General features: G+C 37.8%; 1 protein-coding gene across 2 annotated transcripts in view; it reads left to right on the forward strand.

Moving 5' to 3' along the window:
* LOC140951324 (uncharacterized) overlaps positions 1-26,954 on the forward strand; it is a 36,994-nt gene that overhangs the window by 2,148 nt on the left and 7,892 nt on the right. The window contains exons 4-25 of one of the 2 annotated variants that reach the window (XM_073400579.1): positions 3,376-3,407; positions 3,663-3,750; positions 4,124-4,206; positions 5,140-5,234; positions 5,765-5,864; positions 5,947-6,018; positions 6,439-6,478; positions 6,955-7,070; positions 7,562-7,658; positions 8,638-8,693; positions 9,490-9,603; positions 10,025-10,084; positions 10,531-10,632; positions 11,138-11,264; positions 11,962-12,068; positions 12,965-13,201; positions 15,219-15,290; positions 16,046-16,097; positions 16,895-16,941; positions 17,647-17,771; positions 18,358-18,428; positions 19,586-19,659. In XM_073400579.1, coding sequence (XP_073256680.1) covers positions 3,376-3,407; positions 3,663-3,750; positions 4,124-4,206; positions 5,140-5,234; positions 5,765-5,864; positions 5,947-6,018; positions 6,439-6,478; positions 6,955-7,070; positions 7,562-7,658; positions 8,638-8,693; positions 9,490-9,603; positions 10,025-10,084; positions 10,531-10,632; positions 11,138-11,264; positions 11,962-12,068; positions 12,965-13,201; positions 15,219-15,290; positions 16,046-16,097; positions 16,895-16,941; positions 17,647-17,771; positions 18,358-18,428; positions 19,586-19,659 — 1,967 coding nt within the window. The remainder of the gene's footprint in view (positions 1-3,375; positions 3,408-3,662; positions 3,751-4,123; positions 4,207-5,139; positions 5,235-5,764; positions 5,865-5,946; positions 6,019-6,438; positions 6,479-6,954; positions 7,071-7,561; positions 7,659-8,637; positions 8,694-9,489; positions 9,604-10,024; positions 10,085-10,530; positions 10,633-11,137; positions 11,265-11,961; positions 12,069-12,964; positions 13,202-15,218; positions 15,291-16,045; positions 16,098-16,894; positions 16,942-17,646; positions 17,772-18,357; positions 18,429-19,585; positions 19,660-26,954) is intronic. The other variant, XM_073400580.1, reaches the window with a different exon arrangement.

A 26,954-nucleotide genomic window follows, 5' to 3' on the forward strand; every position in this document is an offset into this window, starting at 1 on the left:
TTGCCCTGACTGGAAATGTGATGCAACAGCAATGAGATCATACATCAGTTCGTCTTAAAAGCATGGTGAAGTGATTCAAAATAAACAACACACTTAATGAGAAATATCGTCCTTGAAGAACAGGAAAAAACCCTTTTGAGGCAGGATCTTGTTAATGGAAAGTAGGACTTTGAAATTTTACCATTTATTGGCTTATAAACAAATTCATACTTTCAGTTCTCTTCAGGAGTATTAAATACTTGCATGAACCTGCTATTTGTATCAGTCTTTATTAGGCTTTTTACAGTATGCATGCAGTTACTCAGACAGCAGTAGCGAAAGCCTGGATAAATTGGCTGTGAAGTCAGAAGAAAAGAAAATATGACTGCGTTCACCGTGACAGTCCTGAATGCTGGCTGTCAAAACATTCATCTTGATACTTTAAGAGCTGGTTTTTGTTGAAAGGTACAAGTAACCCAGTCCTGGAATGTGCTCTGTTATGTTAAATTTCGAGATCTCTATTAACTTGACCAGGGTTCGTATAGGTCATGGAAAAGCTGGAAAGTCATGGAATTTAACAATTTCATTTTCAAGGCCTGGAAAGTCATGGAATTTAATTGTCGGTCCTTGGAAGTTGTGGAAAATTAAAGTTTTGTTTGGTAGATTAGTTACTGCAGATGACAAAGAATGTAAAATTAAGAGAAGTAATAATATTAAACAGCATGAAGGGCAAGCATTTTAGTGGATAGCAGAGTTTGTTTCTGTTGAAATGTTTAAGGTTAAAAAAAATATGCTAAAACAAGTAAAGTTTTGAAAATTTTTGAAAATGACAGCTTAACCTAAGGTCATGGAAAAAGTCATGGAAAGTCATTGAATTTGAAGAACTCAAAAGAGTAAGAACCCTGTTAACACACATCTTCCAAAGCTAAGTGTGGATCATGCTTTCACCAACAAACAAATTCAAACAGCAGCCCAAAATTCAAAGAATATAATGACAAAAAAATGGATAGAAGCTGTTTACCTAGACTGCAGGCAGACTCTTATTTTTATTTGTAAATATCTTACTGCACGCGAAACTGAAGCACGAGAGCTGCGATTAATGAGGGAGTAAGCCCAATAAGAAAAAGAAGAGACTGCTGATTCTATTGTTCTGTCAAGGTAATTTAATTAACCAATTACAACCAAGTACCGGTAACTTTAAACGATTTATAAAATAGAACATAAACTACTGAAAATTACACTTTCTTTAAACTGGTAAGATTACCTTGAATTCCTTTCCCTTGAGGAAATTTACAAAAGTTTTCTTCTGTAAGATATCCTTAAACGTTTTAGTTTACAAGCAATAACTGCTCGGTTTGTTATTGTTTGTAGTTAGTTGTGATGCATGACTATTTTTATGGCTTGCAATCTCACCACAGACCAGTCAACAGCTGTAAAATTGACCAATGGGTTACTCCATTTCTGGGCTGAGAGAGAGTTTGTTTACTACAAAAGAGTCTGCAGTCTGTTTTTTCTCGTCTTGTCCCAATCCCCTATTGTAACATAACGTCATGGTTTGCAATCATGTGGGCTGAGATAAGAAAAAGTTGGATTTTAAGAGAAAAGGTGAACTGCAAGCAGTCTACTGTTTACTAGAATTATTTTTCAAAAATAAGAATGTATTCAGAAAAACCTTTTATATTTGTTTTCTTTAAACATTATACATCCTTTAACACTGAAAGAACTATGAAGTAACACTTGTTCCACTTTCTCTGCTAAACAGCATGATAATGTCACCTGTTGCTTGATTGACAACTTTTATCAAGACCAAAACCTTAGGCCAGATTACTAGCCTGACAGAGTGGGCAAAATGACCTTTTGAAAACTAATAACATTTCAAAGGTGTTCCCTCCCCTCCCTCTCATTTTTTCCCTGCTCTCTTACTTCGCTCCAGACTCCACTATCTGAATGCCTGGAACAGGCCACCTTTTGATCATTTTGGGCCTGGTGCAGTAAATAATATCATTATCAAATAAGAAGTAGCAACAGAAAATCTATAGTATTTTATGGTTAAAAATATTACTGCAATCTCTGCCAGTGGTGGAAATCTACATAAAGATATGTCAGTTAGTTTCTCCTGGCATGTTCATTCCTCTTCATACCTGGGGAGCATTTGTCAGGCATTTGTCACTATTTTCTTGGAAACCAGCAAATGCCTTGCAATAGCTGTGGGGGGGGGGGGGGGGGGGGGGAGGAAGGAAGTGTATCTGGGGTAAGAAGGGAAACCAGGTGAGACAGGGGAAGTGTATTTATTTTGGGGTAAGAAGGGGGAAGTGTGTTTGGGAGAAGAAGAGGGAAGTCTGTGTGGGAGTGTTAATGAGATAACAAAGAAGAATTAAGTTTTTTGGGGTAAAAAGGGGGAAATGGGGAAAATGGTAATAAGGTTTGGAATCAATTGCCCCCTGAACTCGGGGTGTTACATCGTCAACCAGTTCAGGACGCAGTTGAAGACATACTTATTTAAATTAGCCTACGATGTTTGATTTTAGTAGCTTTATTTAATTTAATTTTATCTTATAATAGTTTTTAACTCTAGTTTCTTACCATATTATTGTACAGCGCTTTGAGCAGTTAGTGGATACCACGCTATATAAGTGTCTATTATTAAATGTATCTGGGGTAAGAAGGGTGAGTGTTCTGGTGCAGGAAAGTGGGAAGTGTGTCTCCGATTGGAAGGGAATTGTATCTGTAATAAGTAGTGGGAAGGTAAATGGGATAAGAAGGGGAGTGTGTGTATCTGGAGTAAGAAGAGAGGGTGTAACTAGGATAAAAAGGGGGAAGTGTACCTGGGGTAAGAAGAGGGGAAGTGTGTCTTGGCTTACAAGGGGGAGTGTCCCTGGAACAGAAATGGGAAAGTGTACCTGGGATAAGAAGGGGAATTGTATCTGATATAATAAGTTAGAAGGAACCTGGTGAGGGAAGGGGGCAGTGTATATGGGGCAGGAACGAAAAAGTGTTTCTGGGATGACAGAGGGAAAGTGTATCTGGGTCTGGTGTAAGAAGGGGAAAGTGTACAGTATGGTGGGAGTGCATAGTTACCCAAGGTAGCCCTTTAGATCTACTCCAGAGGAACTAGGAACTACCAGAGCGACTGTAATATTAACTGTGTGTTTTCCCATTTCCTCCCTTTTATATTCTCTCTTTTATCCTAAAAAATTACTAGTAATCCAGTTGTACTCTTGCTCTTCTGCATTTCTCCTGTAATTGGCATCTTCTGAATCTGCCCAATCTATAATTATTAATGGATAAAATTAAAGGTAGAAATAAAAGTTCATATTGGGAATGTAAAATACCTGTCTAATCACCATGCCATCCATTTTTAGTAAATTTTATTTTTTTTCTTTTTTTTTATTTTAGAAGTAGCACACAGTGATGACACTCAGCAAGAGGTAATAATTAAAACATGTAAAAGTTAGTTGTACATGTATGTTGTTGTTTTTTCTTTCAGACTGTGTTTTAATTTTTCTCTTGTCTGCATAAACGTGCATGTATTGCATGCAGAAAATGGTAGACAATGTTATTGTCAGACAATTTTTCAGCATCGGAGTGAGTGGATTAATCCATTCTGTGTTGTTGTAGGACAGGAACAGTTCAATAAAAGTCTGATAAAATAATTACTGTGTACATTTCCTTTACACCTGTAGAAATATGGAAATCTCTTTTTTCTTCTTCAAACGGAAGCCTCCTATCTGGCTCAGCTCACAAGAATTGTCTCTCTGAAAGAAATTGATGGTGAGGCCATTTGTAGTATTTTCTTGGATGTGGGATGTTCAAAGTTTCCTCTATAATTTGCAAGCTGTCCAATTAATTCCCTAACATTGGGACTTCACTTGGAAAAACATAGAGGGGTCATACAGTCTTTAAAAGTCCTTCAATGTTAGGGGAACTCCTTGAAAAGTCGTTAAACTTCTGTGCATGTCCTTGAAAAGTCTTGAATTTTCTTCACCTGTGAATCAGACTAAGTAGGCTTACAATCATGTACTCAAACATGGCCCTGATCATGATAACAAAAGATTGTTTTTCTATTCAGTGTTGTTTTCATTTGCCTTTGTTGTTATGTTGAATATGATGATAACTTTGTTAATTTATTTTTGTTTCTGTTTAGATCTATTACAACCTGTACTGTTTTCACTTTATGGCAACCAATGTGAACCAAGGGAGGAACATCTTCTGCTGACAATGTTTCAGGTTGGTTATCAATCCTATTATTGCTGGTTTTCAGTGTCACGCCATTCAAAATAGATCAAAATATAAATCAAAACCATTCGACAGATAAAGTCCAGAATCTGGGAAATGAAAGGAGGTAAATATGCAAAGACCCTTGCCAAGATTTGGGTCGAAGGAATAATTCGTATACGAGATATCCGAGGAAATGTTTTACCCAAATTTATGGAGCTTTGTATGGAGACGCCATGCTGGAGCTCATCCGGATGAGCTCCAACATGGCGGACGGAAACCAACAGAAACATCTGTTACCGAGTTTTGCTACAAAAGCGTGAATTTACTCCTAGAGGAACTCATAAACATTAAAGTAATACTTTTTCTAATACTTGAACTGTTTAGATAGCAAAATTCCCCAAAAGAAGTCACTTTTTTAACCTAAATGACAGCTCTCACGGCCGTCATGTAAATGCTGCGTCATGCAAAAGCTTAGAAATTCAAGCGTACTCTATTACAAAACCAAGAACCCTTTTGAAGCGAAAATTTGTTTGGAAATAAGTTTTCAGCTGCTTTAATACATCATGAAAGTAACATCTCAGAAGGATGGATAGTTTTGTAGTTTGAATTTTAGTGACGTCATGTGAAAACCGACAATGAGTACGTACAGCATACATGTAATCTCTAAGTTGCTCTCACTAAATTTACCACCATTAATACATGTACTGTCAAAATTTCCAATTACTAAGTGAAATATATACAATATGAAATATAAAGAAACATGGAGTAGTAACATAGTATAATACTGTCCTTATATGGTGAATGGTCTCTACTCAATTATAATGCAAGAAATTGTATGAAGAAACTATGTTTAGACATAGAGGTTACAGAGTACACTGCCTGGCTCAACAGTAATCAAGATTTTTGGTTTTCCTATATGTAATTACAAATTTGGTTCTTTAGTTGGCTTTGAAGTATGAAGTTTCTGAGTCAGAGAATTTTAACAGTCTCCTCCGCGCCAACACAGCCATCACAAGGATGGTGACAACATACACAAGGTATATGTCAGTCATTTTTGTAAACATAAATCATTTTTAATTCAGTACCTACTTGCAGGCAATTAAACCATTAATCTACCAGAGCATAAATGGAAAATTGGGAGGGGAAGGTATTGACAACAAATAACGATACTAAAACTTGTGTTTTTGTCATTTTCTTTTGTTTTTTGTTCTTTTTGGACTCTTAATGTAGCTACATACATTTATAATTCTTTGAAGTCCCTTTTCTCATACATTTCATAATGTTTTTGCCATGTTCTGGCATGGCAGAATTTCTGTGCTTAATCTAATAGTGGTCCACATAAAAAAAAAACCGATTACTTTGACCGACACAGCTTAAAAACAAAAAAATTCTTAAAATGTGATTTTCCTGTTTTTAATCAGTCTGTGGATTGGTAAAGTCAATTTAATTTTTTCTGATTATCAGCAGATTCTCAGCACTAGTTGAAAGCACTTAGTGCTGGTAGATAAGTACTGTACATATAGATGTGAATTCTTTTCTTGTTCTTTTTCCTGGGGACTTCTTTCAGGAGAGCACCTGGTCAAGAGTATCTTAAATCAACCCTTGGAGAACTCATCAACCATGTTGTTGAACAGCATGATTTAGTACTTGAAATTAACCCACTGAAGGTAACAACATTGTAGGCTATCCTGGATTATGTGCACCATATTGTAGAGGAAGTTGTGACCAACTGTTTGTCTTGTGCAACAGGTGTATGCTGAGTTGTATCACGGTGGCACATTAAGAAATTCGGTATCTGGGCAGCAGTTGACCATGGAGAAAGTATGTTGAACACTTTGTTTGTTTTCAATCCTAAGTGGCAACGCTTGCTGTCCTAGGATACCCTTTTATTCTTCTTAATTTTCATTTGGCCTTTGTTTAAACCCATCGCCAATAGATGGGTGTGAAGATGGTGGCTGGATAAACTGTGGAAGCCGAAAGTCATCATGGAAGGTAACTAGGGCAACCATGACAGCCAGCAGGCACTGTCAATTGGAGAACCTTAATGGTAGAGACTTACAGTTGTACCAAAAAACATCCTGATGAAGGGAGTTTTGAAATGACTCCATACGAAAGGAAACTAGTGTGGAAAGAGTAGAGGAGACTTGCACTATCTCTGCACCAGGTTGATCATGACTCTAGGACTCATTTAAATTTATGATTTTTCAGCCTAACTTGGCCTGTTCTTTTGTGATTTTTCAGGCGATGGATGACTTTAGTGTTCAAACCAAAATACGAGAACATATCCTTTTTACAGGTTTTATCGTTCATGTAGTTTGTGTTAGGTATCTTGCCGGAGCAGTGGTGCTGTGTTTTGTCAACTGTGATGATAAGGTCAATTTACACGAAAAAGGCTAAGACTTAAAACATCACCATTTGATCCTTAAATTTTACAATGGTCTGTTAACTTACCTATGCAGTTGATAAAGCCATGTGTTTGTCTCATTTCAGTTTTGAACTGATATTCTTTTAGACAACTTCACCATTCTTTCCTTGTTTTTCATCATCTTGGGGGGTTTCCACCCCCACCCCCGTCTCAATGGAAAATGGCATCTGATAGCTGTTAAGTTCACCCTGTTGGTGTTGTCCATGTGAGAGTAATGTTCTTATAAATTATATGACTGACAAGATCAGACGTGAATGATTCTTGAAAGTGTTTTTTGTCACATAAACATGTCTGAGTTCTTCAATCTTGCATTGATCCTTAACACAGTCCAAGTATTACAAAGATTATGACAATGACATCGAAGTTTGTCAAGGCAATAACAAACTCCTTACTTGAAGTTCCTTATGGCATCAGATGGCTATGCTGTACTATTGTCACCTTAGTCAAGGTCAGAATTATAATTTATTCAATTACTTTTTATCCTTCATGCACCAAATTATTTAGGGCTGTTGTTTTGGTGGTTTACACGTGGTTTTTTAGCTGGCAACTATCACAAACTAAAAATAGAAAAGTTTAGTCTAAACTGGAAAATGCTGAGAGAGAAGGTTGGTGTGGCTGCCAGCTTGGGGAAGGTGTGAAAAGTTTTATACTGATGACAGATAGATAATTGTTTACACTCAACATTTTTTCAAGTCAAACATATTGTAGGTTATAGTAGTTATGATGATAAAAAACAAAATAATTATTATTAGGTATTAATAATGGTTTGAGAGCCCTCAATGTATACTGAACAGTACTCCACACAGTATTATTATTCATAGTTTCAGAGATAAATTTGTTCACTTTGAACAGTTGCTAGGCATAGCCAATCGACGTGGCTTCAGGTATGGGCAGAGGGTCATAACTTGCCGAAAATTAACTTTTTATGTTTCTCTGCAGGAGAAATATCCCAATGTGGATGATACCCATATCAATTCTCTCATTGGTGGATTTTTTCTTTTGAGGTTTTTGAATCCAGCAATTGTAACTCCAAATGGTACTGAACTTCTCAAGACATGTTTATTAGACAGTATAATATTATTTAGTAAATTATTAATATAGAAAATCAAAGGGTGGCTATGGCTACTCGTGGATTAATTATAGTAGAAATGAAAACTGATAATGAACTTTCAATAAATATTAGTGTACGGGGATATTTCAAGTCTGTCAAAACAGTAAGAAAAATGTTTCCTGTGGCGGGAGTTGAACCACGGACCTTCAACGTGTAAGGTCAACACGTTATCTATTGCGCCCAACAACTAGTGTTAAATAGAATTGTTGAATTCATTATGTTTATCACTTTTGCCCGTGAAATTCTGCCAGTGGACGGTGTTTGAAGCTGGTACAGCTTTATTTATGAAGAATTGAAAGATATATTCAAGGAAAACAAGCATGGTTTTGACAGTAAAAGCCATACTTTAACTCATCTCGTCACACTTGAAGATCATATGTCCGACAAAACGATATTAAGACTAAGAGTCTGGCTAAACCATTGTGATGTCTCTTGCTGACAGCATTGTACAGCCTACAATTCTGTGTGTTAACCTGAGGAGAATCAATTACCATTCAGCAACAGTAAACATTTCCTTTTCTATTCAACTGAAGAAACATTTCATTTTAGAATGATTTCCCCAAAAACCATTGGATTGGGAGTCTTGTTGTGAGAAAAGTTAAACAAGTCATGCGTGTCACAGCTTTCTAAGCAGTGACACGCATGTGTTGTGATTCGCTTGATCCTGATTGGCTAATTAGATCGAACTTCCAGTTATGAGTGAGTGACAAATTTGCATGCAGATTCCCCACAGTGCCCGGGGATAATCCACTTGAAAAAAGGACATTTCAGTTGAAGAATTTTCTTCTTTGCAGTAATGGTATTGGCTTTTGCTACCTATGCTTTGTATATTATATTACCTGTATCATCATCTGAATTTCTTGGTAGTGGTTTTTTCCCTAATAAAGCACTCTCCTCTCTGCAGCTTATATGCTTGTAAGTAAAGCACCAAGCCAGTGTGCTCGAAGGAATTTAACCTTGGTAAGTATGGTATAAGTAATGATTCATAATGATTTGTTGAACAGTATTGTTATTTACCTTGTGTCTTTGGTATTGTTGTCCATAGCAGACTTAAAAGGGTATTTTCCAAAGTAAAGCTGTGTGCTCCAAAGAAATTTGAAGGGAGCCCAATACTCTTAACCTGTAAAATCTGTGGTGGCCAGCATGTGATTTGTATAATAAACTAAGATTTTCTAGTTGCCTTAGAGCAAAAGTCAGGCGGCAGGGGCCAGCAGGCACTGCTAGAGTACAGCCATGTGTGAATTGGTAAATAATGTTCCTGTTTGTTGTCATTCAGTGCTAATTTAATGCAGTTAAATGCAATTTAACAAAGTTAACAGCAAGGAGCACTTGTTTCACCTTGCTGGCCAGGGGTGTGTGCGAGATGCGCATGTACCAAGATTCATTGTGCTCTGGGACCTGTGAGCATCTTAGCGTTGTCTAGTGCATTTAGCGTTCAGCCTTTTTGGTGTGTTCAGCAACTTTTAGTTTGCTTTTTTCAGGGTGGGTGTATCACAAACAAGGGGACTCAGTTTTGAAGCGGTTTCTTTCCCCCTATTTCCCTCCCCTTTTTGCACTGATGTTCTCAATGTGACGGGTGCCTGCTTTCTTCCCTGCTGCGTGGGGGCTCATGGCTGGGTCACCAGGATTTCCCAGCCATGGAAGCGGTCTCCATCTAGGAGCTGGCTGCCAATAGTGGAAGCTCCTGGGTATCTCAGGCACCCAACCTCCACTTAGCAATGCAGTTGTTAACTGCACCTTTTTTTGGTTCATGTAGATTGCAAAACTGTTGCAAAGCATGGCTAACAAGCATGTAGTGAACAGTCATTTTAAGGAAGAATACATGCATCCATTGCAGCCATTTGCAATGAGACATGTTCATGAAATACAGGTAGGGATTTTCTCTCAGCTAAGTTGAGTGCTGTATTACTGAAATTATAATTTTATTAGTCTATGAAGTAGTTAGAATTTACAGTTAATTAAAAAAACTCATTAATGATTCATAAAGAAAAAGCAAAAGAAATTAACGTTTAATGAGTGTCTTTACATATATATTTGATAAATACAGGGCTAAAGATTACATCCAATTTTTTTTAGAGCAAAATAACCCCAAATCTAAATATTAGTGCAAGAATGAGTTGATCTATATCAGAGATTTTGAAGCTATTCAAAAAACTTGCAGTCATGTATTATCAGGTTTAGAAACTCTCAGCTTCGCCTCAAGTTTTTAAACCTGATAAAGCACTCATGCTCTTTTTTTAAACTGTACCTAGTGTATCACTGCTTATTTATATTATTCTGTTTTTTTGCAGAACTTTTTAACAAAATTAATTAATTTTAATAAAATTACAGATTTCTATGAAACCTTAGAGGTAAGTGTATGTATTGTTTTGTTGTTATTCTGAATTTTGAGGATGTGTTCCAATGCTGCTTGTACATTGTATTTTATGGTAAAGCAGATGAGATACAAATACCGTTGTTACATAAGAGTTAAGGAAAAGAGTCTCTGACAATTTTTTGAGTTTTACAGTGTAAAAGTTTGTCGGTTACCCGAAACTGAGCAAAGGGAGCTTAGTGAGGTTGTGAAGCACACACCCAAGTAAGCAACACAGATGTGTGACGTCAACTTGTCGTGCTTGAGGAATTTTGAATCTAGTTTCCTGTCAAAATGAAAGTTAGGGTGTTGTTAAAATTGGTGTGTTATGAGCGAGAAAAAAGGAAATAAAAATGCAAGCATGCACCACCATAAAACCATGAAGGATCATTAAATGAAATTTGTCATTAATTTACATGTATGTATGTGTTTTTTTTTCGTTAGATTGAGCAATATTTATCACTATCAAAGATCATTAAAATAAACATCACCCCTAATGAAATGTACAGAATTCATGAATTAATTCTCAAGTATAAAGAAGAACTGGTGAGTTGTATAATATAAAGCATAATAATTGGGGACCGTATAAGTTGTATCTAACGATGGTAGAGGGTTGATTTAGAGGTTTTTTATAGAACCCCAAGTGTTCATCTCTGATTTTTATTTCCTGTGTCTTCCATTCTCGACAAATCTTGCATAAGAAGGATTGAAATTTTGCATAAGCATTCACCTCAATTATTGAGGTGAATGCTTGTACAAATTTTTTTTGAGACAAACAGGTGTATTATAGGAAATAAGCAAATGGTGAATGCTGCACAGAGGTTAGCAGTCTCTAAAGTTTTAGATGGCGTTAAGAAGTATATTTTTGACATTATATGGTACTTTTTTTTGTCGTGAATACACTACTAAATAATAATAATATAGTTATAGTTATAATAATTATAGTTTAATATATTTATTGCCCAAAGTGATATAAAATGTTTGTTAATAAAACTGGGGTTTCTGACTTTGAACTTGCATACCAATTCTCTTTACACTCCTTTGACTCTAGGCCCTCACTGAGGATGACCCATTGCACATAATTTTAGATGAGTTAGGACCTCCTGGAAAACAGTTGAGTTACAGCATGAACAATACAATCAAGCTGACACTCACAAACAGATGGGACCACAGCAAAGGTAAGTTGTGTCCTGAACAGGGGTAGCCTAGGAAAACAGCTGTCTCTCCCTGCTGCTCGCCGCTAGGGACATTTTGCTGGAAAGACGTCTGTGCCTTTAGGGACAGAAATTCCATTGTGGTGATGTTTAATCTCTCCGGAATCTGGTCTGGAGCTCTGGTTAGTCTATTGGTGTCTGAACGGTCTATTGTTTCTAACAGACAAAAGACAAAATTTCACCAAGGTCAATTTATTGTCATACGTTTCATACATGAGCCTCTGGCGTGGATGATTAAGGCAACCCCATCCCACGTATTGACATAAATAAATTGAGTGATTGATTGATTGCTGTAAACATGACGAATCTACCACAAAACAGTGACCAGTATTTGTGGCAAAATATTCTTCTCAAAAAGGATCTTTTGAGTTTTTTTCGCAGAAGAACACAAAACTTTACCATTATTGAGCAGAAGAAACATAAAATCAAACAAATTTAGATTGACATCCTGTTAATTATGTAAATATTGATTTAAGTCATCAGTATGGAATTTCTTCCCCTGAGGTACAGACATCTTTCCTGCAAAATGTCCAGTACTTCCCAGTGGTGAGGAGCGAGGAGAGAAAACTGTATTTGCAGGCTAAATTGTGGTGGGGGTAACAGAGTCAGTGTGGCAACTTGAAACAAGATGTTCATTGATGAGAACTTGTTATTGTTATAGTACTAAGAAGTGACTCTGTGGAAGTATTAACGTTCAAGACACCTCCAGTACAGCAGAGATGCATAAAAGAACAATTGAGGGCCCTGTTTATTAAACTTTTATCTTTGGTAAGTTTTATGATTTTTTTAAATGCATTTGAATGTAATGAAAATGAGTTACCAACCAAAAGAGTCTTCAGCGCCAGAGGTCGGCGATCATTTGGCATGTGCATGCCCAGTTGTTTGCTACATCCTTCGCATGATTCAGTGGCATGGAGATTTTCCCTCATTCTGCATTGTCCATGCCGCAAGGTTTCTTTCACCCATTTTCTTCCACCCCTCCTCCGAGTCTCGCTATGGTTCTTTCTCGGCTGTTATTTTTCATCGTGATGTGTGCCTGTTTTTGTTTCCTTTTTGGGTGGCTACAGTCCCCATCATAACTTGTTGAAACACTTCCAGAAAACACAACATAAACTTAGTCATTTCATGAATATATGTATTGCGTCCCTCCTGTTCCCACAATCTTGGTTTCAGGCATTTGCTTAGGCACAAACGTCGTTGAAATCAATATTGAAAGGGAAGGGAAGAAAAAGTTCGCAAGTGTTCCAAAAATTATGACCGGGAATGAAGGTTGCGCCATTTTGCCACCCATGGGGGCATTATTCCATCTAAAGGTTGGCTGCCGAAAGTGGAAGCTCCTGGATACTTCAGGCACCCAACCTCCATTAAGCGTCAGTGGAAACCTTTAGACCTCTGGTGTGTCAACGGTATTTAGTCTTGTACCCGGAAGAAAACAGCATTGCTGAAATGTCCATCGGTTAAGACTCTCAAAATAACAGTGTTGATTTTACGATTTCAAATTAACATGACCTCCAGTGTCTGCTTCGTATAGCTTCACTTTACATGTTTCACCGTAAAATAATTTTGGAATGGTCTAAAATAAGAAACCCTTACAGCGTATGAGGTTCAGTGATGAGAGAAAAAACCTGTTAGATTGTTTTTTGATTGTGTATTTTTATTGATAGGATGCCAAATTAATGGAAGAGAATACCCTTCTTGATGTTGTCACAAGAGCACATTTTGTACCTGCTAAACGAACAGGCAGTGAAGAAAAACTGGGGAAACATGCACAAGAACACAGAAGAAAAATCAAGGAGCAGAAGTCCAAAATTGCTGATTTTATTTTTCAGAAGTACAAGGCACACCCTGAATTAAAAGGCATGCTTTCCAAAGAGCCAGTTTTTTACCAAGAAATTAAACAGGTATGGTTGGATTGTGTGCTTTTGCCTTTGTTGAATGTGTGAATTGACATAACAATGGCCTGTTCCAGGCTCCAGGATAGTAGCTGATGAGGTGATATTTGGTAAAAAATATCAAAAAGTCAGTGATTTTGTTACAAATAGTATACAATTATCTTCCGAAGGGGAGGTGAATAGTGGTGGATATATATCCCAAGACAAGAAGCGTCAAGGTATATACCTAGCTCTGTTCACTGACCCTGAGGGGGATACTTGTTTTAGTATTTACCAAATCAGTTGGATAAAAATGAAAAAAGTAACTTTTTGTATATTAAAACCTCACTTGGGAGGAACTTTATTTACAATTTACAAACATTTCGGTGATTTTGTTGCAAATTCAGCATGAAAATAATTTCCTTCCTACCAGTAAACACCAACAAGCCAAAGATAGTCACTTTCTTGCTATTTGTTTACTTGACTGCTTCATTTATCGCTCAAATTTCGTCTTCTGAAAATGCCTTGAAGCAAGATACCATCTTGGCTCCTGTCGCGAAACAGTGAATAGCCAAGGATGTTCTGAGTTACGGGAGCCGATCAAAACACACAGAAAGTGCTATTCACTGATTTGGTAAATACTAATTATGGTGATTCGTGGGACTCATCTTGTGAAAAATTGTGAGTCCCAGTCCAGAACCAACGAGTGCTAGTTAAAAAATAAATGCTTGGGCCTTTAAGTAACCATACAGTTAATCTGAAGATAGACATTACGGGACATATTACAGTATACTAATATTAAAATGTTGTCCTTCCATTTTAAAGCACAACAAAGGCTAAAAGAAATGTGCGTCGATAAACAACAGCCATAATAACTGCCAAAGAAATTACTCGAACGGGCCGGATATTTCTACAAATACACATGTTCAGATTGATCAATCAATCTTTGCATCCTATGGGACGCATGCCTTGAATTATTTTGCGTCTTTAGGCGTTTTTACGTGTCAGGGATGCAAGACCCGGAGGTAACAAAATCACTGAAAAGTGTCAAATGTTTTTAAAAAAACACATTCGCCTCGGGCTTATGACCGTTCTTCAGTGTGAGAAAAAGCTGTTGATAGTAGTGCAGTCAGTCGTTCAGTAAAAAGTAATGTGAAAAATGTGTATAATAGGGGAGAGAGATTTTTTCCTGGCATCACCCCCTTTCCCAGATTGTACGCTTCTTGTTTTCGCTTTTCTTGTTTTCTTTTGGAATGTCCCTAGTATTTGAGAGCCCGGTGCAGGCTAACATGACGGCAAAGTGAGGCATAATGGGATGGGAAGTAGATAACACTTCCTCCTCTCCTGTGCTTCACTCTCAATTTGTATCATCGTATTTTTGCCCGTTGACTCTCAAAGAAATACATGGCCTCTAGTAATTCACTTAGCTAATTCATACCATTTGAAGGGTTATACCCATTTTGGTAGTTCAAAGTAAAATTATGAGGTCATTACTAGATTGGTGAGTGCTTTGTTCCCAGAATGTTTGAAAATTATTAATCAGAGATGTACAAAATGTTTGCTGGCTGTGTATGCATTAACCCAAAAGGATGTTTCTTTTACCAAAAAACTAAAGAAAGCTTTTAAGTATTCAACATTTCAAACCAAGTTTTTTTTCTTGTCGTTCAAATAATTTGACCAAAAATTGGCATTTCTTGTTGAAAACTAAATGGGTAAAAAAAACTGTATGAGTAAATGTGGTTTATGTTATGCAGTTCTAGATGATAGAAATGGCTGGCTTTTGATCAACGTTGTACCTTAACCCTAAGAGTGATAAGTATCAAATTTCTCCCTGCCATGTAAAACAAATGAGTAACAAGAATTAGGAACATGATCACACAAGATGATTTTGGTTGACATTAAAACAGCTTCTCCCTAGTACCTCTAGAGGCAATGCATAGGGACAACAAATGAGAATTCGAATTTTGATATTATGGTTTAAAGGGATAATTTCTTATCTGCCAAAACTCAGTAGACTGTTTGTACCTTTAATTCTCTCTTTTTTCAGGAAGTTCAGGTCAAACTCATGCGTAATCTCCAACTTGCACCAAAAGTTAAAAGTCTTCAGAATGTCTTGCAGGTAATTAGTTTGACAACAGTTACCTTGGACCATAGCTAAGTGACTCTGTAACGAAATGTATTCGAATAATTGCAGTATGTGTTTTGCCTGCAGCTCTAAATCAGATAAGTCCCTTAGCTCTTTTATGGGCCTAGCCTGTGAATACAACCAACTCTCCACACCCATTGCTGCTAGGCACATCTCCAGCGAGGAGCAAGGAGAGATGGCTGTACTCGCAGGCTGTATTATCTGCTTTGCAAGAAAAATCTTGGAGAACCTGGAAACTATCCAGAATCACGTATTTATGACTGAAATTACTACAGGTAAAGTTTACAAGACATTCTGTCCACCCCAAGTAGCTGTTCCTGAGTCTGAGAATGTGTGAGTTTCATGAGATTTACTCACTTTGTATTTTTTAGTACACTTTCCCAGGGATTTCACTAAGGACTGGGGACAGGGGGTTTCCCCAGCTACTATGAACATCACCCCCGGCTACTTTTCCTAGCTATTCCCCGGCAGCTGGAAGTGAGAGCCCTGTTTTCAATAGGAAACCGGTGCTGAGTTATCATTTCTCTAAAAACTTCATTGTATAAAAGAAACGAGTTTATTTACGTTTAAAAATTATTAATTATGTGTAATTGAGTAAGGTCAGATCGGCTAGTGATGTCTTCCTTGAAGGATGGAAGAAGCTCACTTCACTCTAGTTTGTTTATTGGATAGTGGTTTAGTGCATATTTTTGTATGTTGCTATATATGTGCATTATTTTAATTTTTAGACTTTGTACAAGCAAGAGGATTATTTAAAAGATCAAGTGGCCATCTACAGAGGTATTGCTAAGCCCTGTTGTAGTACCATTTAGTGCATTTGCATCAGCTATGCCAAACAAACAAAGAAACAAAGAAACAAAGAAAGGAAAACAGTTGTTTTGGCAATTGCTGGAGGTCATTGTACATGGCATGTACTAGATAACAGCCTTATTGATGCCTGGTGGGACATAAGGATTTTTGGGCTGCCCATTGGCTAACACTAAAGCAACTTTTGAGCAACCTTGCTGGTTCATCATTAGCGAAGCATGCCCTGGCTACAGAACTTTGTTTTTGAAAAATCCTAGGATGAAATAATTCGCGTCTGTGGCTGCCACAGCTTCTCTGCTCGATTTTTGTATGATTTAGTTAGAAAACCCCCTGGTGCCAAGGGTTTGTAAGGTATTAAAGGGGTCTCCCTTAACCAAACCCTTCTACACTTACAGTGCATCATGGAGTCTTCCAAGGTGGTTCTAATGTTTGACTCTGTGGACGAAATCCTGCGGTGTGAACATCTAAATGAAAACCTCTTTGGTAGTTCTTTCACATGGTACTATTTCTTTTTCATCATTTTACAAATTTTGACTTTGGCTTCTCAATCTGGGAGTGAAAAAGTTAAAACAGACAGCTAGAACTTGTTTCTAGGGTATCGCCAGTTTCTTAGTGTTACAGTGGTGCGATTACTACATGACCGATAAACAAGAGATAAAGGTATTGAACAATACAAAAACGACAAGCAAAATAGTTTCCACAACACCAAGAAACAAAAGAATTGCAGGTTAAGAGAGTTTGGAGTTATTTCTGTTTCTTTTTCCTTACAGAATATTTAAAGGCAGTGAGAACAAAAGCAGTAACAGCTTCATCAAAGGTAACTACAATATTTTAGTAAAATCCAACTAGTGGTCTATTAACAATGCTGCGTTCTGATTGGTTGAGCTACTACTAGGCTATATGTTATAGCCCCCTAGTAGCAAATAGCGCGGGCTTTTTGACGGAAAAAAAGGATTAAAGTCTAGCTTAAACGAGGTAAAATTTTTTTATTCTCGATATTTTTGACCAACTAGTCGGATTTTACTAAAACAATTATTCCTCTCGCCCTCATGGCCTCTGAGTTAATAGCCCATTCGGCCTTCGGCCTCCGGCCTCATGGACTATTGACTCGGAGCCGCTAAAGGCTCTTTTCAGGTCGTCTACGTAGTAAGAGTTTTGTCCATTTTGCGGGGCATATCTGCAACTCGACTTGTTCAAACTTTTTGATAGTGTTAATGGAAATGAGGTAATTAATTCCTAAATTATTATTATTACTGGAAATAAAGTTTAAGAAAAGAAAACGGAGAAAAAATGAAGGAAAAACAAATCACTGTTGTGGCCAATATGTAGCTTGGATTTTTCCTTTACAAACATTCAACAGGCAAGTTCAAGTCAAAGTGAAAAATGGCCTCGAAAATTCCTTTTTAAACAACCTTGTTACTTATCATTTCAGGTTATGCTGAGGGAGACACACCTCAAGGCTTGCCTCCTTGTTTACTGTTTTCTTCGTTGCTTTTTATATAGTTGTGTTGTATTTTTACAGAGAATTGTCAAAGATCCTCTTGTATCTGAGAGAAACCCGTCTTTGCCTGTGGAATTAAGTTTGTGTCAACTTGAAAAGGAAGGCGTCATATCGCATGTTCATAGTCAGAGATCACTTGAAAAAAGGTAGGTTTAAAAGCAACGTTTATTTCACAAATTCTGTTTATTCCATGTTTGTAAACAAGACGTGTCGTGATAAAAATCCAAAATAGCTTAACATGACCTTTTGGAATCGTCCCTTCCTGAAGTGATAAAATGTCAGGTTTCTCACGTAACCCACGTTGGATTCACCAGTCAGGGTCTTTGCTGCTCGCAGGGTTCTTTATATTATCCCCTCTTGCAAGAGAAATGACAGAAACTTTTTCGTTAGGCCACGCCCCTGATGTGTATTTGTTGTGGTTCAATTTTATCCTTGGTTCAAATTTTTTTCTCTTTGTTTTGGGGTATGGCAATTTATGATAATGACTTTGAAGCAGAGGGAAGCATTGTACAGTCACTCTCTCTTGGACGGACACCTTGGGGACCGGCGCTCATTCTAAGAGTGGTGATCTTCTTACAGAGTCGAATAAGAGAGTAAAGAAAGGCAGGGACCAACCCCAGGTGGTGTCCGGTGAGAGAGAGAGAGAGAGAGTCGACTGTATTTCATTACAAGTTACTTTTAACTTTGGAGACTCCGGGGTGGAAGACTAAGATATTTTATTTTCCTTCACAGAAAATCTGATATTACAGTAACAATCGCGTGCTCAGAACCTGGGGTTTACCAAGTGCTCCTTCAAAACCGAGGTAAATCATACTTTCATAGGATCAAGAGTCTCTGTGCTTCACCGTTTACCACAGAGAACATTTGTGTTAACATGGTTTTAGCCTTGTTTGCACGTAACCTTCCTTTGAAAGTGAGGGCTTTTGGAACTCGGAAATACCCTATTGCTCAAGCCAATCACGAAAGAGAAGACTTTTTAGCTAACCAATCAAAACTAGAAAAATCTCCTTAAAACCGTCTCCGAACGCGGGAAACTTTTGTGGGCGAGTCACGACTGGTATTTACTTTTTGATTGGTTTAAAAAGGACACGTGACTTTTTTAGCCTTTCATATTATGTAGTAACGCAAACCTAATTGGTCTTTAGAGGAAAGTCGTTCTATAAAGGAGAATCGACGTCAAATCGTTTTTCCGCCCCGTTATTGTGACGCTACTTCCATGTATGGCGGCACAGAAGCGAACTGAGGGGCCTCCTGGTGTCAGGCTATGTTTATCGCTCGTCACTGGACATTATTTATATTACGGTCTTATATTTCCTTAAATTTATTTTGTTGCCTCCATCAGTGTATCAACACTGGTACGCAGAATATTAGGTTAGGAGCGATGTACATGTGTTAGCCGTTGTAACGAACGCTGCTTGCAGTGATCGTGCCAAGCCGCCATCTTGAAAGCAAATAAAAAACTAAGGGAGGAGGGGTGGGGAAGGAGTGTAGGGAAGGGAGAAGAAAGGGGAAAACGTTCTCGTCCCCTCCCCTCCTCTATTTTAGAGGCGTCGCCCTCTCCCCAGGATTTTTTTTTTGACTCTTTCCAACTCTCTGTCAGTTTCTACATCAAAGATGGTGGGAGGGCATTTGTGTCATTGCTCGCTCTGCAAAATACACTTTGTTTGCAGGCTATGCATGTGCCTGGTAATAATTGAGGAAAGGGGGAGGGGGGACGGTGGGGGAAGCCTGCAGGCAAGCTCTCCAATTATGGCGAGCAAAGCGAGCCGCAAGCCTTCGCGTCTCTTTACCTGTGTGGTTCTCGTGTGACTTCGCGTGACTCCCTCAAATAACGAGCTTGCTCGCAGACTAGAACATGCGCGGTGCGATACGCCGGGTTGAGATGGGTGGCTGATTACAGAGGGACTAAAGAAAATGTACTGGACGTAAAGAAAATTATTTTTTCTCTTGGTCGCTTTAGGTAACCCGAGAACAGATCGTGAAGTTCACATAAATTTGGAAGAATTATTGGAGCTTCAACACCAACGAGATTCGGTCAGTTATTTGCGTCAATTTAAAACATATGTCATTAAAATCCTTGACAGTTTATTAGTGAGGACACAGTGTTATAGTTTTTATTGTTATAATCAGTTTGACCTAAAGCGCTGCTTTCTTGATTACCTTTAAGTGGGAGATGAATTTCGAAAAAGAAAATATAATAGTCCAGGAAAGTGAATTTATGAGAGACGATGATCGACAAGCCGAAGATCACCTTTAGCTTTGCGTAGCATCCTGCACGAGAAGACGGCCATGTGGGTGGTCAATACCTGTTTCTTTGCTGATCATTTCTTTTATTCTTATGACCCTTATGTTGGATTAAGCAGTGGTATCATGAGGAGAACTTACATTCTGGTCAATCTTTAAGTTAAGAACCCTTTAAATACTCTGTCATCTACGCGCCGCTCTCTGTAAAGCGATGCGATGTCTCAAAGCGATCTTTCTGAGCAGGCATTTCACTTTTCATATAGGAAGTAGAGCAGCGAAAGAACAGAAATGAAAATCACTTTGAACGTAGTAACAGTTCTTGAACAGATGGTGACATAGATTGCGAACGGCCGTCCTTCTTCCTTTAGAGCTAAGCTCGGTGAGCGAAAAAAAAAAACTCGCCCTCGAGCCTGCTCTCGATCTAGTTTGAGTCAAAAGAAAAATAAGAAACTGTTCGCCATCTAACTGTGACAGTGCATTGAACAACTTCTAGTTCTGTTCTTAAAAGAACGCTGAATGATGTACATCTGATACACAATGTAGAGCCTCAAAAGTGTCAAGATCTGAAAAAAAAGAAAAAACGCGTGGTCAGAGAAAGCAAAACACACGCATGCGCAAAAGTTGAAGTATCGCATGAATTTTAACTATTTTCGCGAGACTGTCCGCCCTAGGGGACAGTGATTCAGTTTTTAATGTGCTTTTGCGATATGTTTTTCTCCTTGTTAAATTATAGTTTTTGTTTTGTTGTTCCTTCCTTCTTTGTTCGTGCGCAAGCATTTTAAACGATTGTTTAATAAGTTTATGAAAATATTTTACAGCCGACTTCATAGCGCACAAAGGGTCTGTGAGTTTAGGTACATAACTACCCCTCTTGAAAATTTTCAGACTGTAAAGGTCAATCTCTTTGTGCCTTTTAGACAATAGCGCCTTTTCACTGGAACTATAAACTCTTTTATATAGCTTGAGTAAATTATGTGCTCTTGGAATGTGATGTGCATTGATGAATTTTGGCTCATTTTAATGGTAATGAATTCCGGGTTCGGCTGTCAATTTCTATTATTCTTTCTCTTTTGTGTGACTTAGCACGCGCCAACATGTGCAGTGACAACCCACTCAATATAGTTTGTGATTAATATTCCTGCCAGCCTTGCGATATTTGTTCGTCAGTAAAATTTGGTGCCAAACGTGGTACAGGAATCTGTCGAAAGGTACTGATGTTGTTCATGCGTCTAAAAAATATGCGGCTTAGTAGTAAAGCCTGCGTCATTCCATAGTTTAAGAATCTTGTAACACTCGCACGCCACCACAATTATCCATAAATATTGATCTTCATTTTTTATGATGTGGACGACGTTGTATTTTGGTTGAGATTATCTGACAGTCTTGAATCAAACACTGACATCGGAGCATGTCAATGATACGAAAATCAAATCGAGTTCGTTCTTCAGGTAGTGTCTTGTATTTATTGTGGGTTTTTGAAAAAGTTTGTTAACTTCTGTGGCTACAAGTTTGTGATTTCTGTAATATTGGTCTCTAAATTTCAAGTGGAACCATCAAAGTAAGGACTTTAGCACGTGCAGTAAATAACCGCAGGTACTGGCGTGGGTATTTATCAAATCATGAATGCATGCAGTGAACTTTCATTAACCGTTTTTTAAGCAATAAGGACCCTAGAAAGCAATAATGTTTGTCAGGAAATTTGTGAAATGAGTGACCTTTTCAAAGTAATTGTTTTGCAAATCAACGGCGAACGTTTTATTAAGTACGATGATCTATTATGTGAGAGAATTTAGTAGGCGTTTTTGGGCAATACGAAACACCCTTTTTCAAAATGTTTGGGAAAATTCTAGATTGCACAATGTTTCCAGAGTAGCTGACTTATTTTTAGCAATAGTTAAGGACATATTGAAGAATAAGTGTAGATGAATTTTTAACCACATTTCGTCAATCCTGGCGTAAACGTTCAGTTTTTTGCGTTTTAAAGAAACAATAATATTGTTGCTAAAAGCTTGCTTAAAAATTTTGATTATCGGGTCTCGTTTTTGGAAATCGTTTTTTTACGGCCGCGCGATTCGTTTGTTAGTGCATGTTACCAAGCGCTTTGGCCAGTGTTGCGACAGTGTGTTTGAATGAGAAGTGTGGTATTGTTGCGTGATTATCTCAGTGAACAAGCGGTTTATCTTACAATCGCTAAATCGGTTAACCACTACAAAACCTTGCCGAAATGGAAACAAACACGTATTAGTGATAAAATCAAGGAGGATGTTTATCCGCGAGCTTGTTATTCTCAAACATCTATCAGTAAACAAGGTCTTTCCGTGGTGCGTCGTTGACGCTGATCCTTCTAAACTACAACGAAATTTAGTTCTGTTACGCGAAAAATAAAGGAGAAGGCATTTATGTTTTTACTCTTAATGAGAATTATTGCGCCTTCTCTGGGGTTTGTTATTCAAAATAAAGCTCTGTAACTTCAACTTAAACTATGTTTCACTTTTGAGAACATAAACTCAGTTGGAAGACGAGTAGTTTTGGTGTTTGAGTGAAAAAAGAATGAATATTTCAATTAGAGCGGTACATCTTTAGTACCCACATGACGTAAATGGGCGTTTCATGAAACAGATTTCCCTTTCGGTATAGTGTTTTGACTTAAGTTAGTGAACCTGCGTCTGGTAAAGCTTTTGGTTTTCAAGGTTTTTTTACAAACCGTTACTCAGCCACAGTCCAGACGTTTCCCTTTTGAACCAGTCATGTGAAGAATTATATTTTGATATATATATTTTTAGAATGCTTTTGTAATTAGTGACAATAAATTGGCACATTCTAGAATTATTAACTCTCATTTCCGTGGTTTTCTTATGCGTCAGCAATTTCTAATTTGGAAGTGACTTCACGTAGATATTTCTTTACCGTTTCTGTAATTATCTTTGGTAACGAGCAAGCAGGAGGTCTGGACCGATACATCCTTGACGCAGGACATATAATTTTAGGGAGTTCCCTATAGACTGACCGGACCGTTACAAGTTCCGCCAGTTATCCAGTAAAAGACCGTCTTATTGTTTGTTTGGTTTATAGAGGAAACATCTTTCTAAATGTAGACTTGCTAATTGCACTTTTGTTTATGACTGTTCTGTCTGATACTGTGATCTAAAGAACCGCACAGCTCAGAATACCTCAGACGCGTGGGGAAATGACGTTCCCGTTTTGGTGTGTAATCGTCGCGTGTAGGGTTAGATGTAAAATAACGAGATCACACAATGATAACTCGCACAATTTTAAATGTCTTTTTGCGCCCGCATCCTTAAGAATGACGTGAACGCTGTAAGGGAAGTTCATTTTTTGCATGCCATCTTTATCACGAACGTAACTCTTTGTACTACTGCAGGTGTCGCGTGTGACTAGCTAAACAAAATGAAAATAGTGTAACGTGCTTTTCGGCATTTCCACTGTTACGTTTTTACGTAGTTTACCCTCCGTCTTTTGTACGTAATTCAGTCATTAACAATAGTGCAAACTGTTATTTAGTGTATAAGCACTTCCCCCTTCTCTCGGCCTCCTCGTTTGCTTTTATTGTGTTAATTTAAAGGAGACAGACGGGAAATATTTATTGTTCGAAATATCTAAAGTCGTATCTTTTGAGTCATCATTTGACGATGTCTAAAATGTGTGCAATTCCATAATTGGTTTCGGCTCCGTTAAAGGTGCCATGTCACGAGGATGTTGCTGTTTCAGGTCAAGTCTGTACTGAAGTCATTACTTGGTGCCTTTACTCATCCACAAAATGCTCCTGTAAAGTTATGAAAAAGATACCAAACAAATTTCATCAGGGAACACTTGCCTTAATACTTTTTGGTGACTTTTGCAGCATAGCATTAAAACTTGAAAAAGTTGGCCCAATTTTTTCACGTTTATCCATGTCCATCCTTGCCCGATCCGTAGCAACAGCGGAAAGGAAACAGTTTCAATTTTTATATATAATCTAAAATAACAAAACCGTCCCATTATTTTTGTAGTTCAATTGATGGCAAGACACATAGTAGCTTTTTAAAAAGATGGCAAATAATGCGACATGGCTCTTTTAAATCCTATGATTGAAATATGCACAACATACTTAAAGCAAGCGTTGTAAAAATTGTGGTATTAGTTGATAAGAGGGCGGAAAAGTGAGATGATTTTCCTTTGGTACGTAGAACGCTGAAAAAGCTCTTGCTTTCGCGGTCAATGGAAGGCAGATCCTACTCTTGCCTCCGTGGACAAAGTCCAAGTTGTATCCATTGATATCCTCAATGATTCTTTTTAAACGCAACTAAAACTCTTTTGTGCTCATTTCAAATGTTTAGCCAGTGACTGGGATTTTATGCACTAGAAACGTCGAACTTTGTTTTACTGAATAATGAGGAAGAATTTTTGGTTCTAAATTAAATCAAGATATCGAAAACTTGTCGGCCTGCCTTCTAAGAAATTCAAGCCCTTACCAAAGTTTTTATGATTGAGAGATTGTTGGTTTTAAATCAAGGTATTATTTTGTCATTCATGCACTTAACATTTTCTTTTAATCTGAGTGACACACTAAGGCTCGATGAAGCGCTTAAACTGATTCTACTTTCTACTTTTAAGGACTCTACACTAACTTCCTTTGCGTTATTACTGCTAAAAATATTGGCATCCTCAGTCTTTTGGGCGTGGGTGCAGGTTACATGTGTTTTTGTTCAACATCTTTAGGCACAGAGCATGCAGTTCAAATTGTATCTTTAGCAGTATTAGCTCTTTTAAAAGATGAGAACATTTGAAACAACTGAAAGTCAGTAGTTTACCTTAGGCACGACAAGTGTTGTCATCTGCTAAAGCAGATTGAGTCAGCGGAATATATCAGAGCCATTTCTCTGACATTTCGGTCGCCTATCTACTCTTACCATAGCCTTGCTTAGTACAGGTGCTCCTAACATTTTTCTGGTTGTTATTTTTTCTTCCTCTTGATATTTTTAAGCGTGAAATGTGATACTTTCTGTGGCGTTAGTTTTCAACTCATATGGGAGTGGTCTCTGTTGCCGCCCCCAGAATGAGACTGACTAGTAAGGAACGCTAGGCCCTACAGTAACTGCCGAAAAAAGTTACATTTCAAATTCCTGCTGAGTGCGGTTAAGTAGCTTACAGCGAAATCTTTGAATGTTTTTTCGTCGTGAATTTTCTTCCTGTATAAATTGTAATTGTACTCCTCCAGTGACAGTTGAGCCTTGAAGCATATGACTTTTACGTCGGACACATTTTTCTATGTATGCCAATTCTTAAAGCTTTTGCTACCTTCAAATACAACGCTCTTAAAGTCATCAAATAGAGATCTTGTGACAAATCTGTGCAAATACAGATGTAGTACATGTTGATGGTTTGCTCGAGTGAATCACGTAGCACTTTGAAAGCTTTTATGGGTCTTGGGTTTGTATTTTATTTTGTTTTGCCTTTTTCCTTCCGCGCTGTTAGTCGGATGAAGGGAAAAGAAATTAGCCCTTCGCGGAAGTTTCCTGTCAGTGAAAGACGTCCATTTTAGAAAGCGTTCTTGTAGCTGAAATGAGTCTTAGGGAAAAGTAGATAATTAAATTCACACAATTGTGGTTCTTGTAGCAATTGTTAAACGCTGTGTAGTGAGGCTCGAAAAGTCTCACCAAAGAATCAAAGCATCGAAGGAATATGATTGTCAGACCATTAGCAAATATGCAATAACAATTTTAGATAGCCTTTTTCACTATTCATCCGTGCTTTTGTTTAGTTGTCTTTCAAATGCGCCGAACATTATTTCTAACAAAAGAAACTTTGTATTGGGAACTTTCAATTAGCTGGCTGGCTTTTGTTCGCTTGGGGCATGTTTGTGGTCTCCTTTCTATTCGAGCCATTCATTCAGTGTAAAACAGGTTAAAAGTATTATTGTATAGCTGTAAACACACTGCACAATGCTTCACTTCAGTGCACGTCATTCACTATCAAACAACATAATAAGCATTTTGTATTCTTGAACAAAATAGCTTTTTAGATTATTTGAGATGCGAATGCTTTTGTGTCGGCTTAGCTTAAATGCAGCGTCGTTATTAAGACGTTGTAGTTGTCTGTTTTGCGTTTCTGATATGGTTTGCTGGGATCCAGTGATATTCTTTGCGGGAGCCTCTAGGAGGAAACGCCGTCTTGGTAAGACGAGTTTATTTTCGTACTTATGTTGTCGATGATAGTGTAGCGAATACGTCGGTCATTATCGTCCGATTTTGAAAACAAGCCTCTCAGATATTCAAGTTTCATGAAGTGTACGTTCTTACAAAGAAGAGTCCTTTAGGAGCATCTTATAAACACAGTTCGCTGGCCATAACATGATGTCCGTCGCTATGATTGTTTCTGGGATTCTCTTGGCAAGACTTGTCAAATTTGAAACCCTCGAGCAGATAAATTGTTGTATTAGGACTTCAAAATCAAATTCACAAAATGTTGATCTTTTGTAAGGAAAGAATTGTATCAGAGAAAGGGAAACTGCGCTCGATGGAATAAAAATCATGCCTATTGGTATTCTCGCTACGGTTAAGTTGAAGAGGAGAATAGTTTTAACATGCAAGTAAAGCGTTTAAAACGGAAAACAATAAAACCGCGTGAACTCATAATATTGTAGGTCGAAACTTCCCCAGTACCCCCTAGAGACTTCACGTTGGTCAGGTTAATAAGGATTTCAAGCGTTAATTATTCGCCGTACGTTAGTGTGGGCACCCCGCTTTAATAGACCAGTTCCTCACGAAGAAGCAGGAGGCACGCAATTTTTGTGTTTCTTTCAAACTTGTAACTCTTTTTTCACCTTTGGGTCGGAGAGGGCGATAACTTTTTTTATCAGAAAATATGACTACTGATTTCTCATGAAACGGTGCGGTTACACCCAAAGTTTTGTGGGCCACTCGTACTGATAGGTCATATTTTATAGGGTCTGATATGAGTCTCGCATGAAGGGCCCTAGGGTGTTGTCATGATGACCAAAATAGTGCGCGCTAAAATCAAGGACTTCTTTGAAAAAGTAGTCTTTAATACCATATTAAGCAAACTGTACCATTTCAGCAGTATTG

This window comes from Porites lutea, chromosome 10 (genome assembly GCF_958299795.1).
Source record: "Porites lutea chromosome 10, jaPorLute2.1, whole genome shotgun sequence".
In the NCBI taxonomy this organism is placed as follows: domain Eukaryota; kingdom Metazoa; phylum Cnidaria; class Anthozoa; order Scleractinia; family Poritidae; genus Porites; species Porites lutea.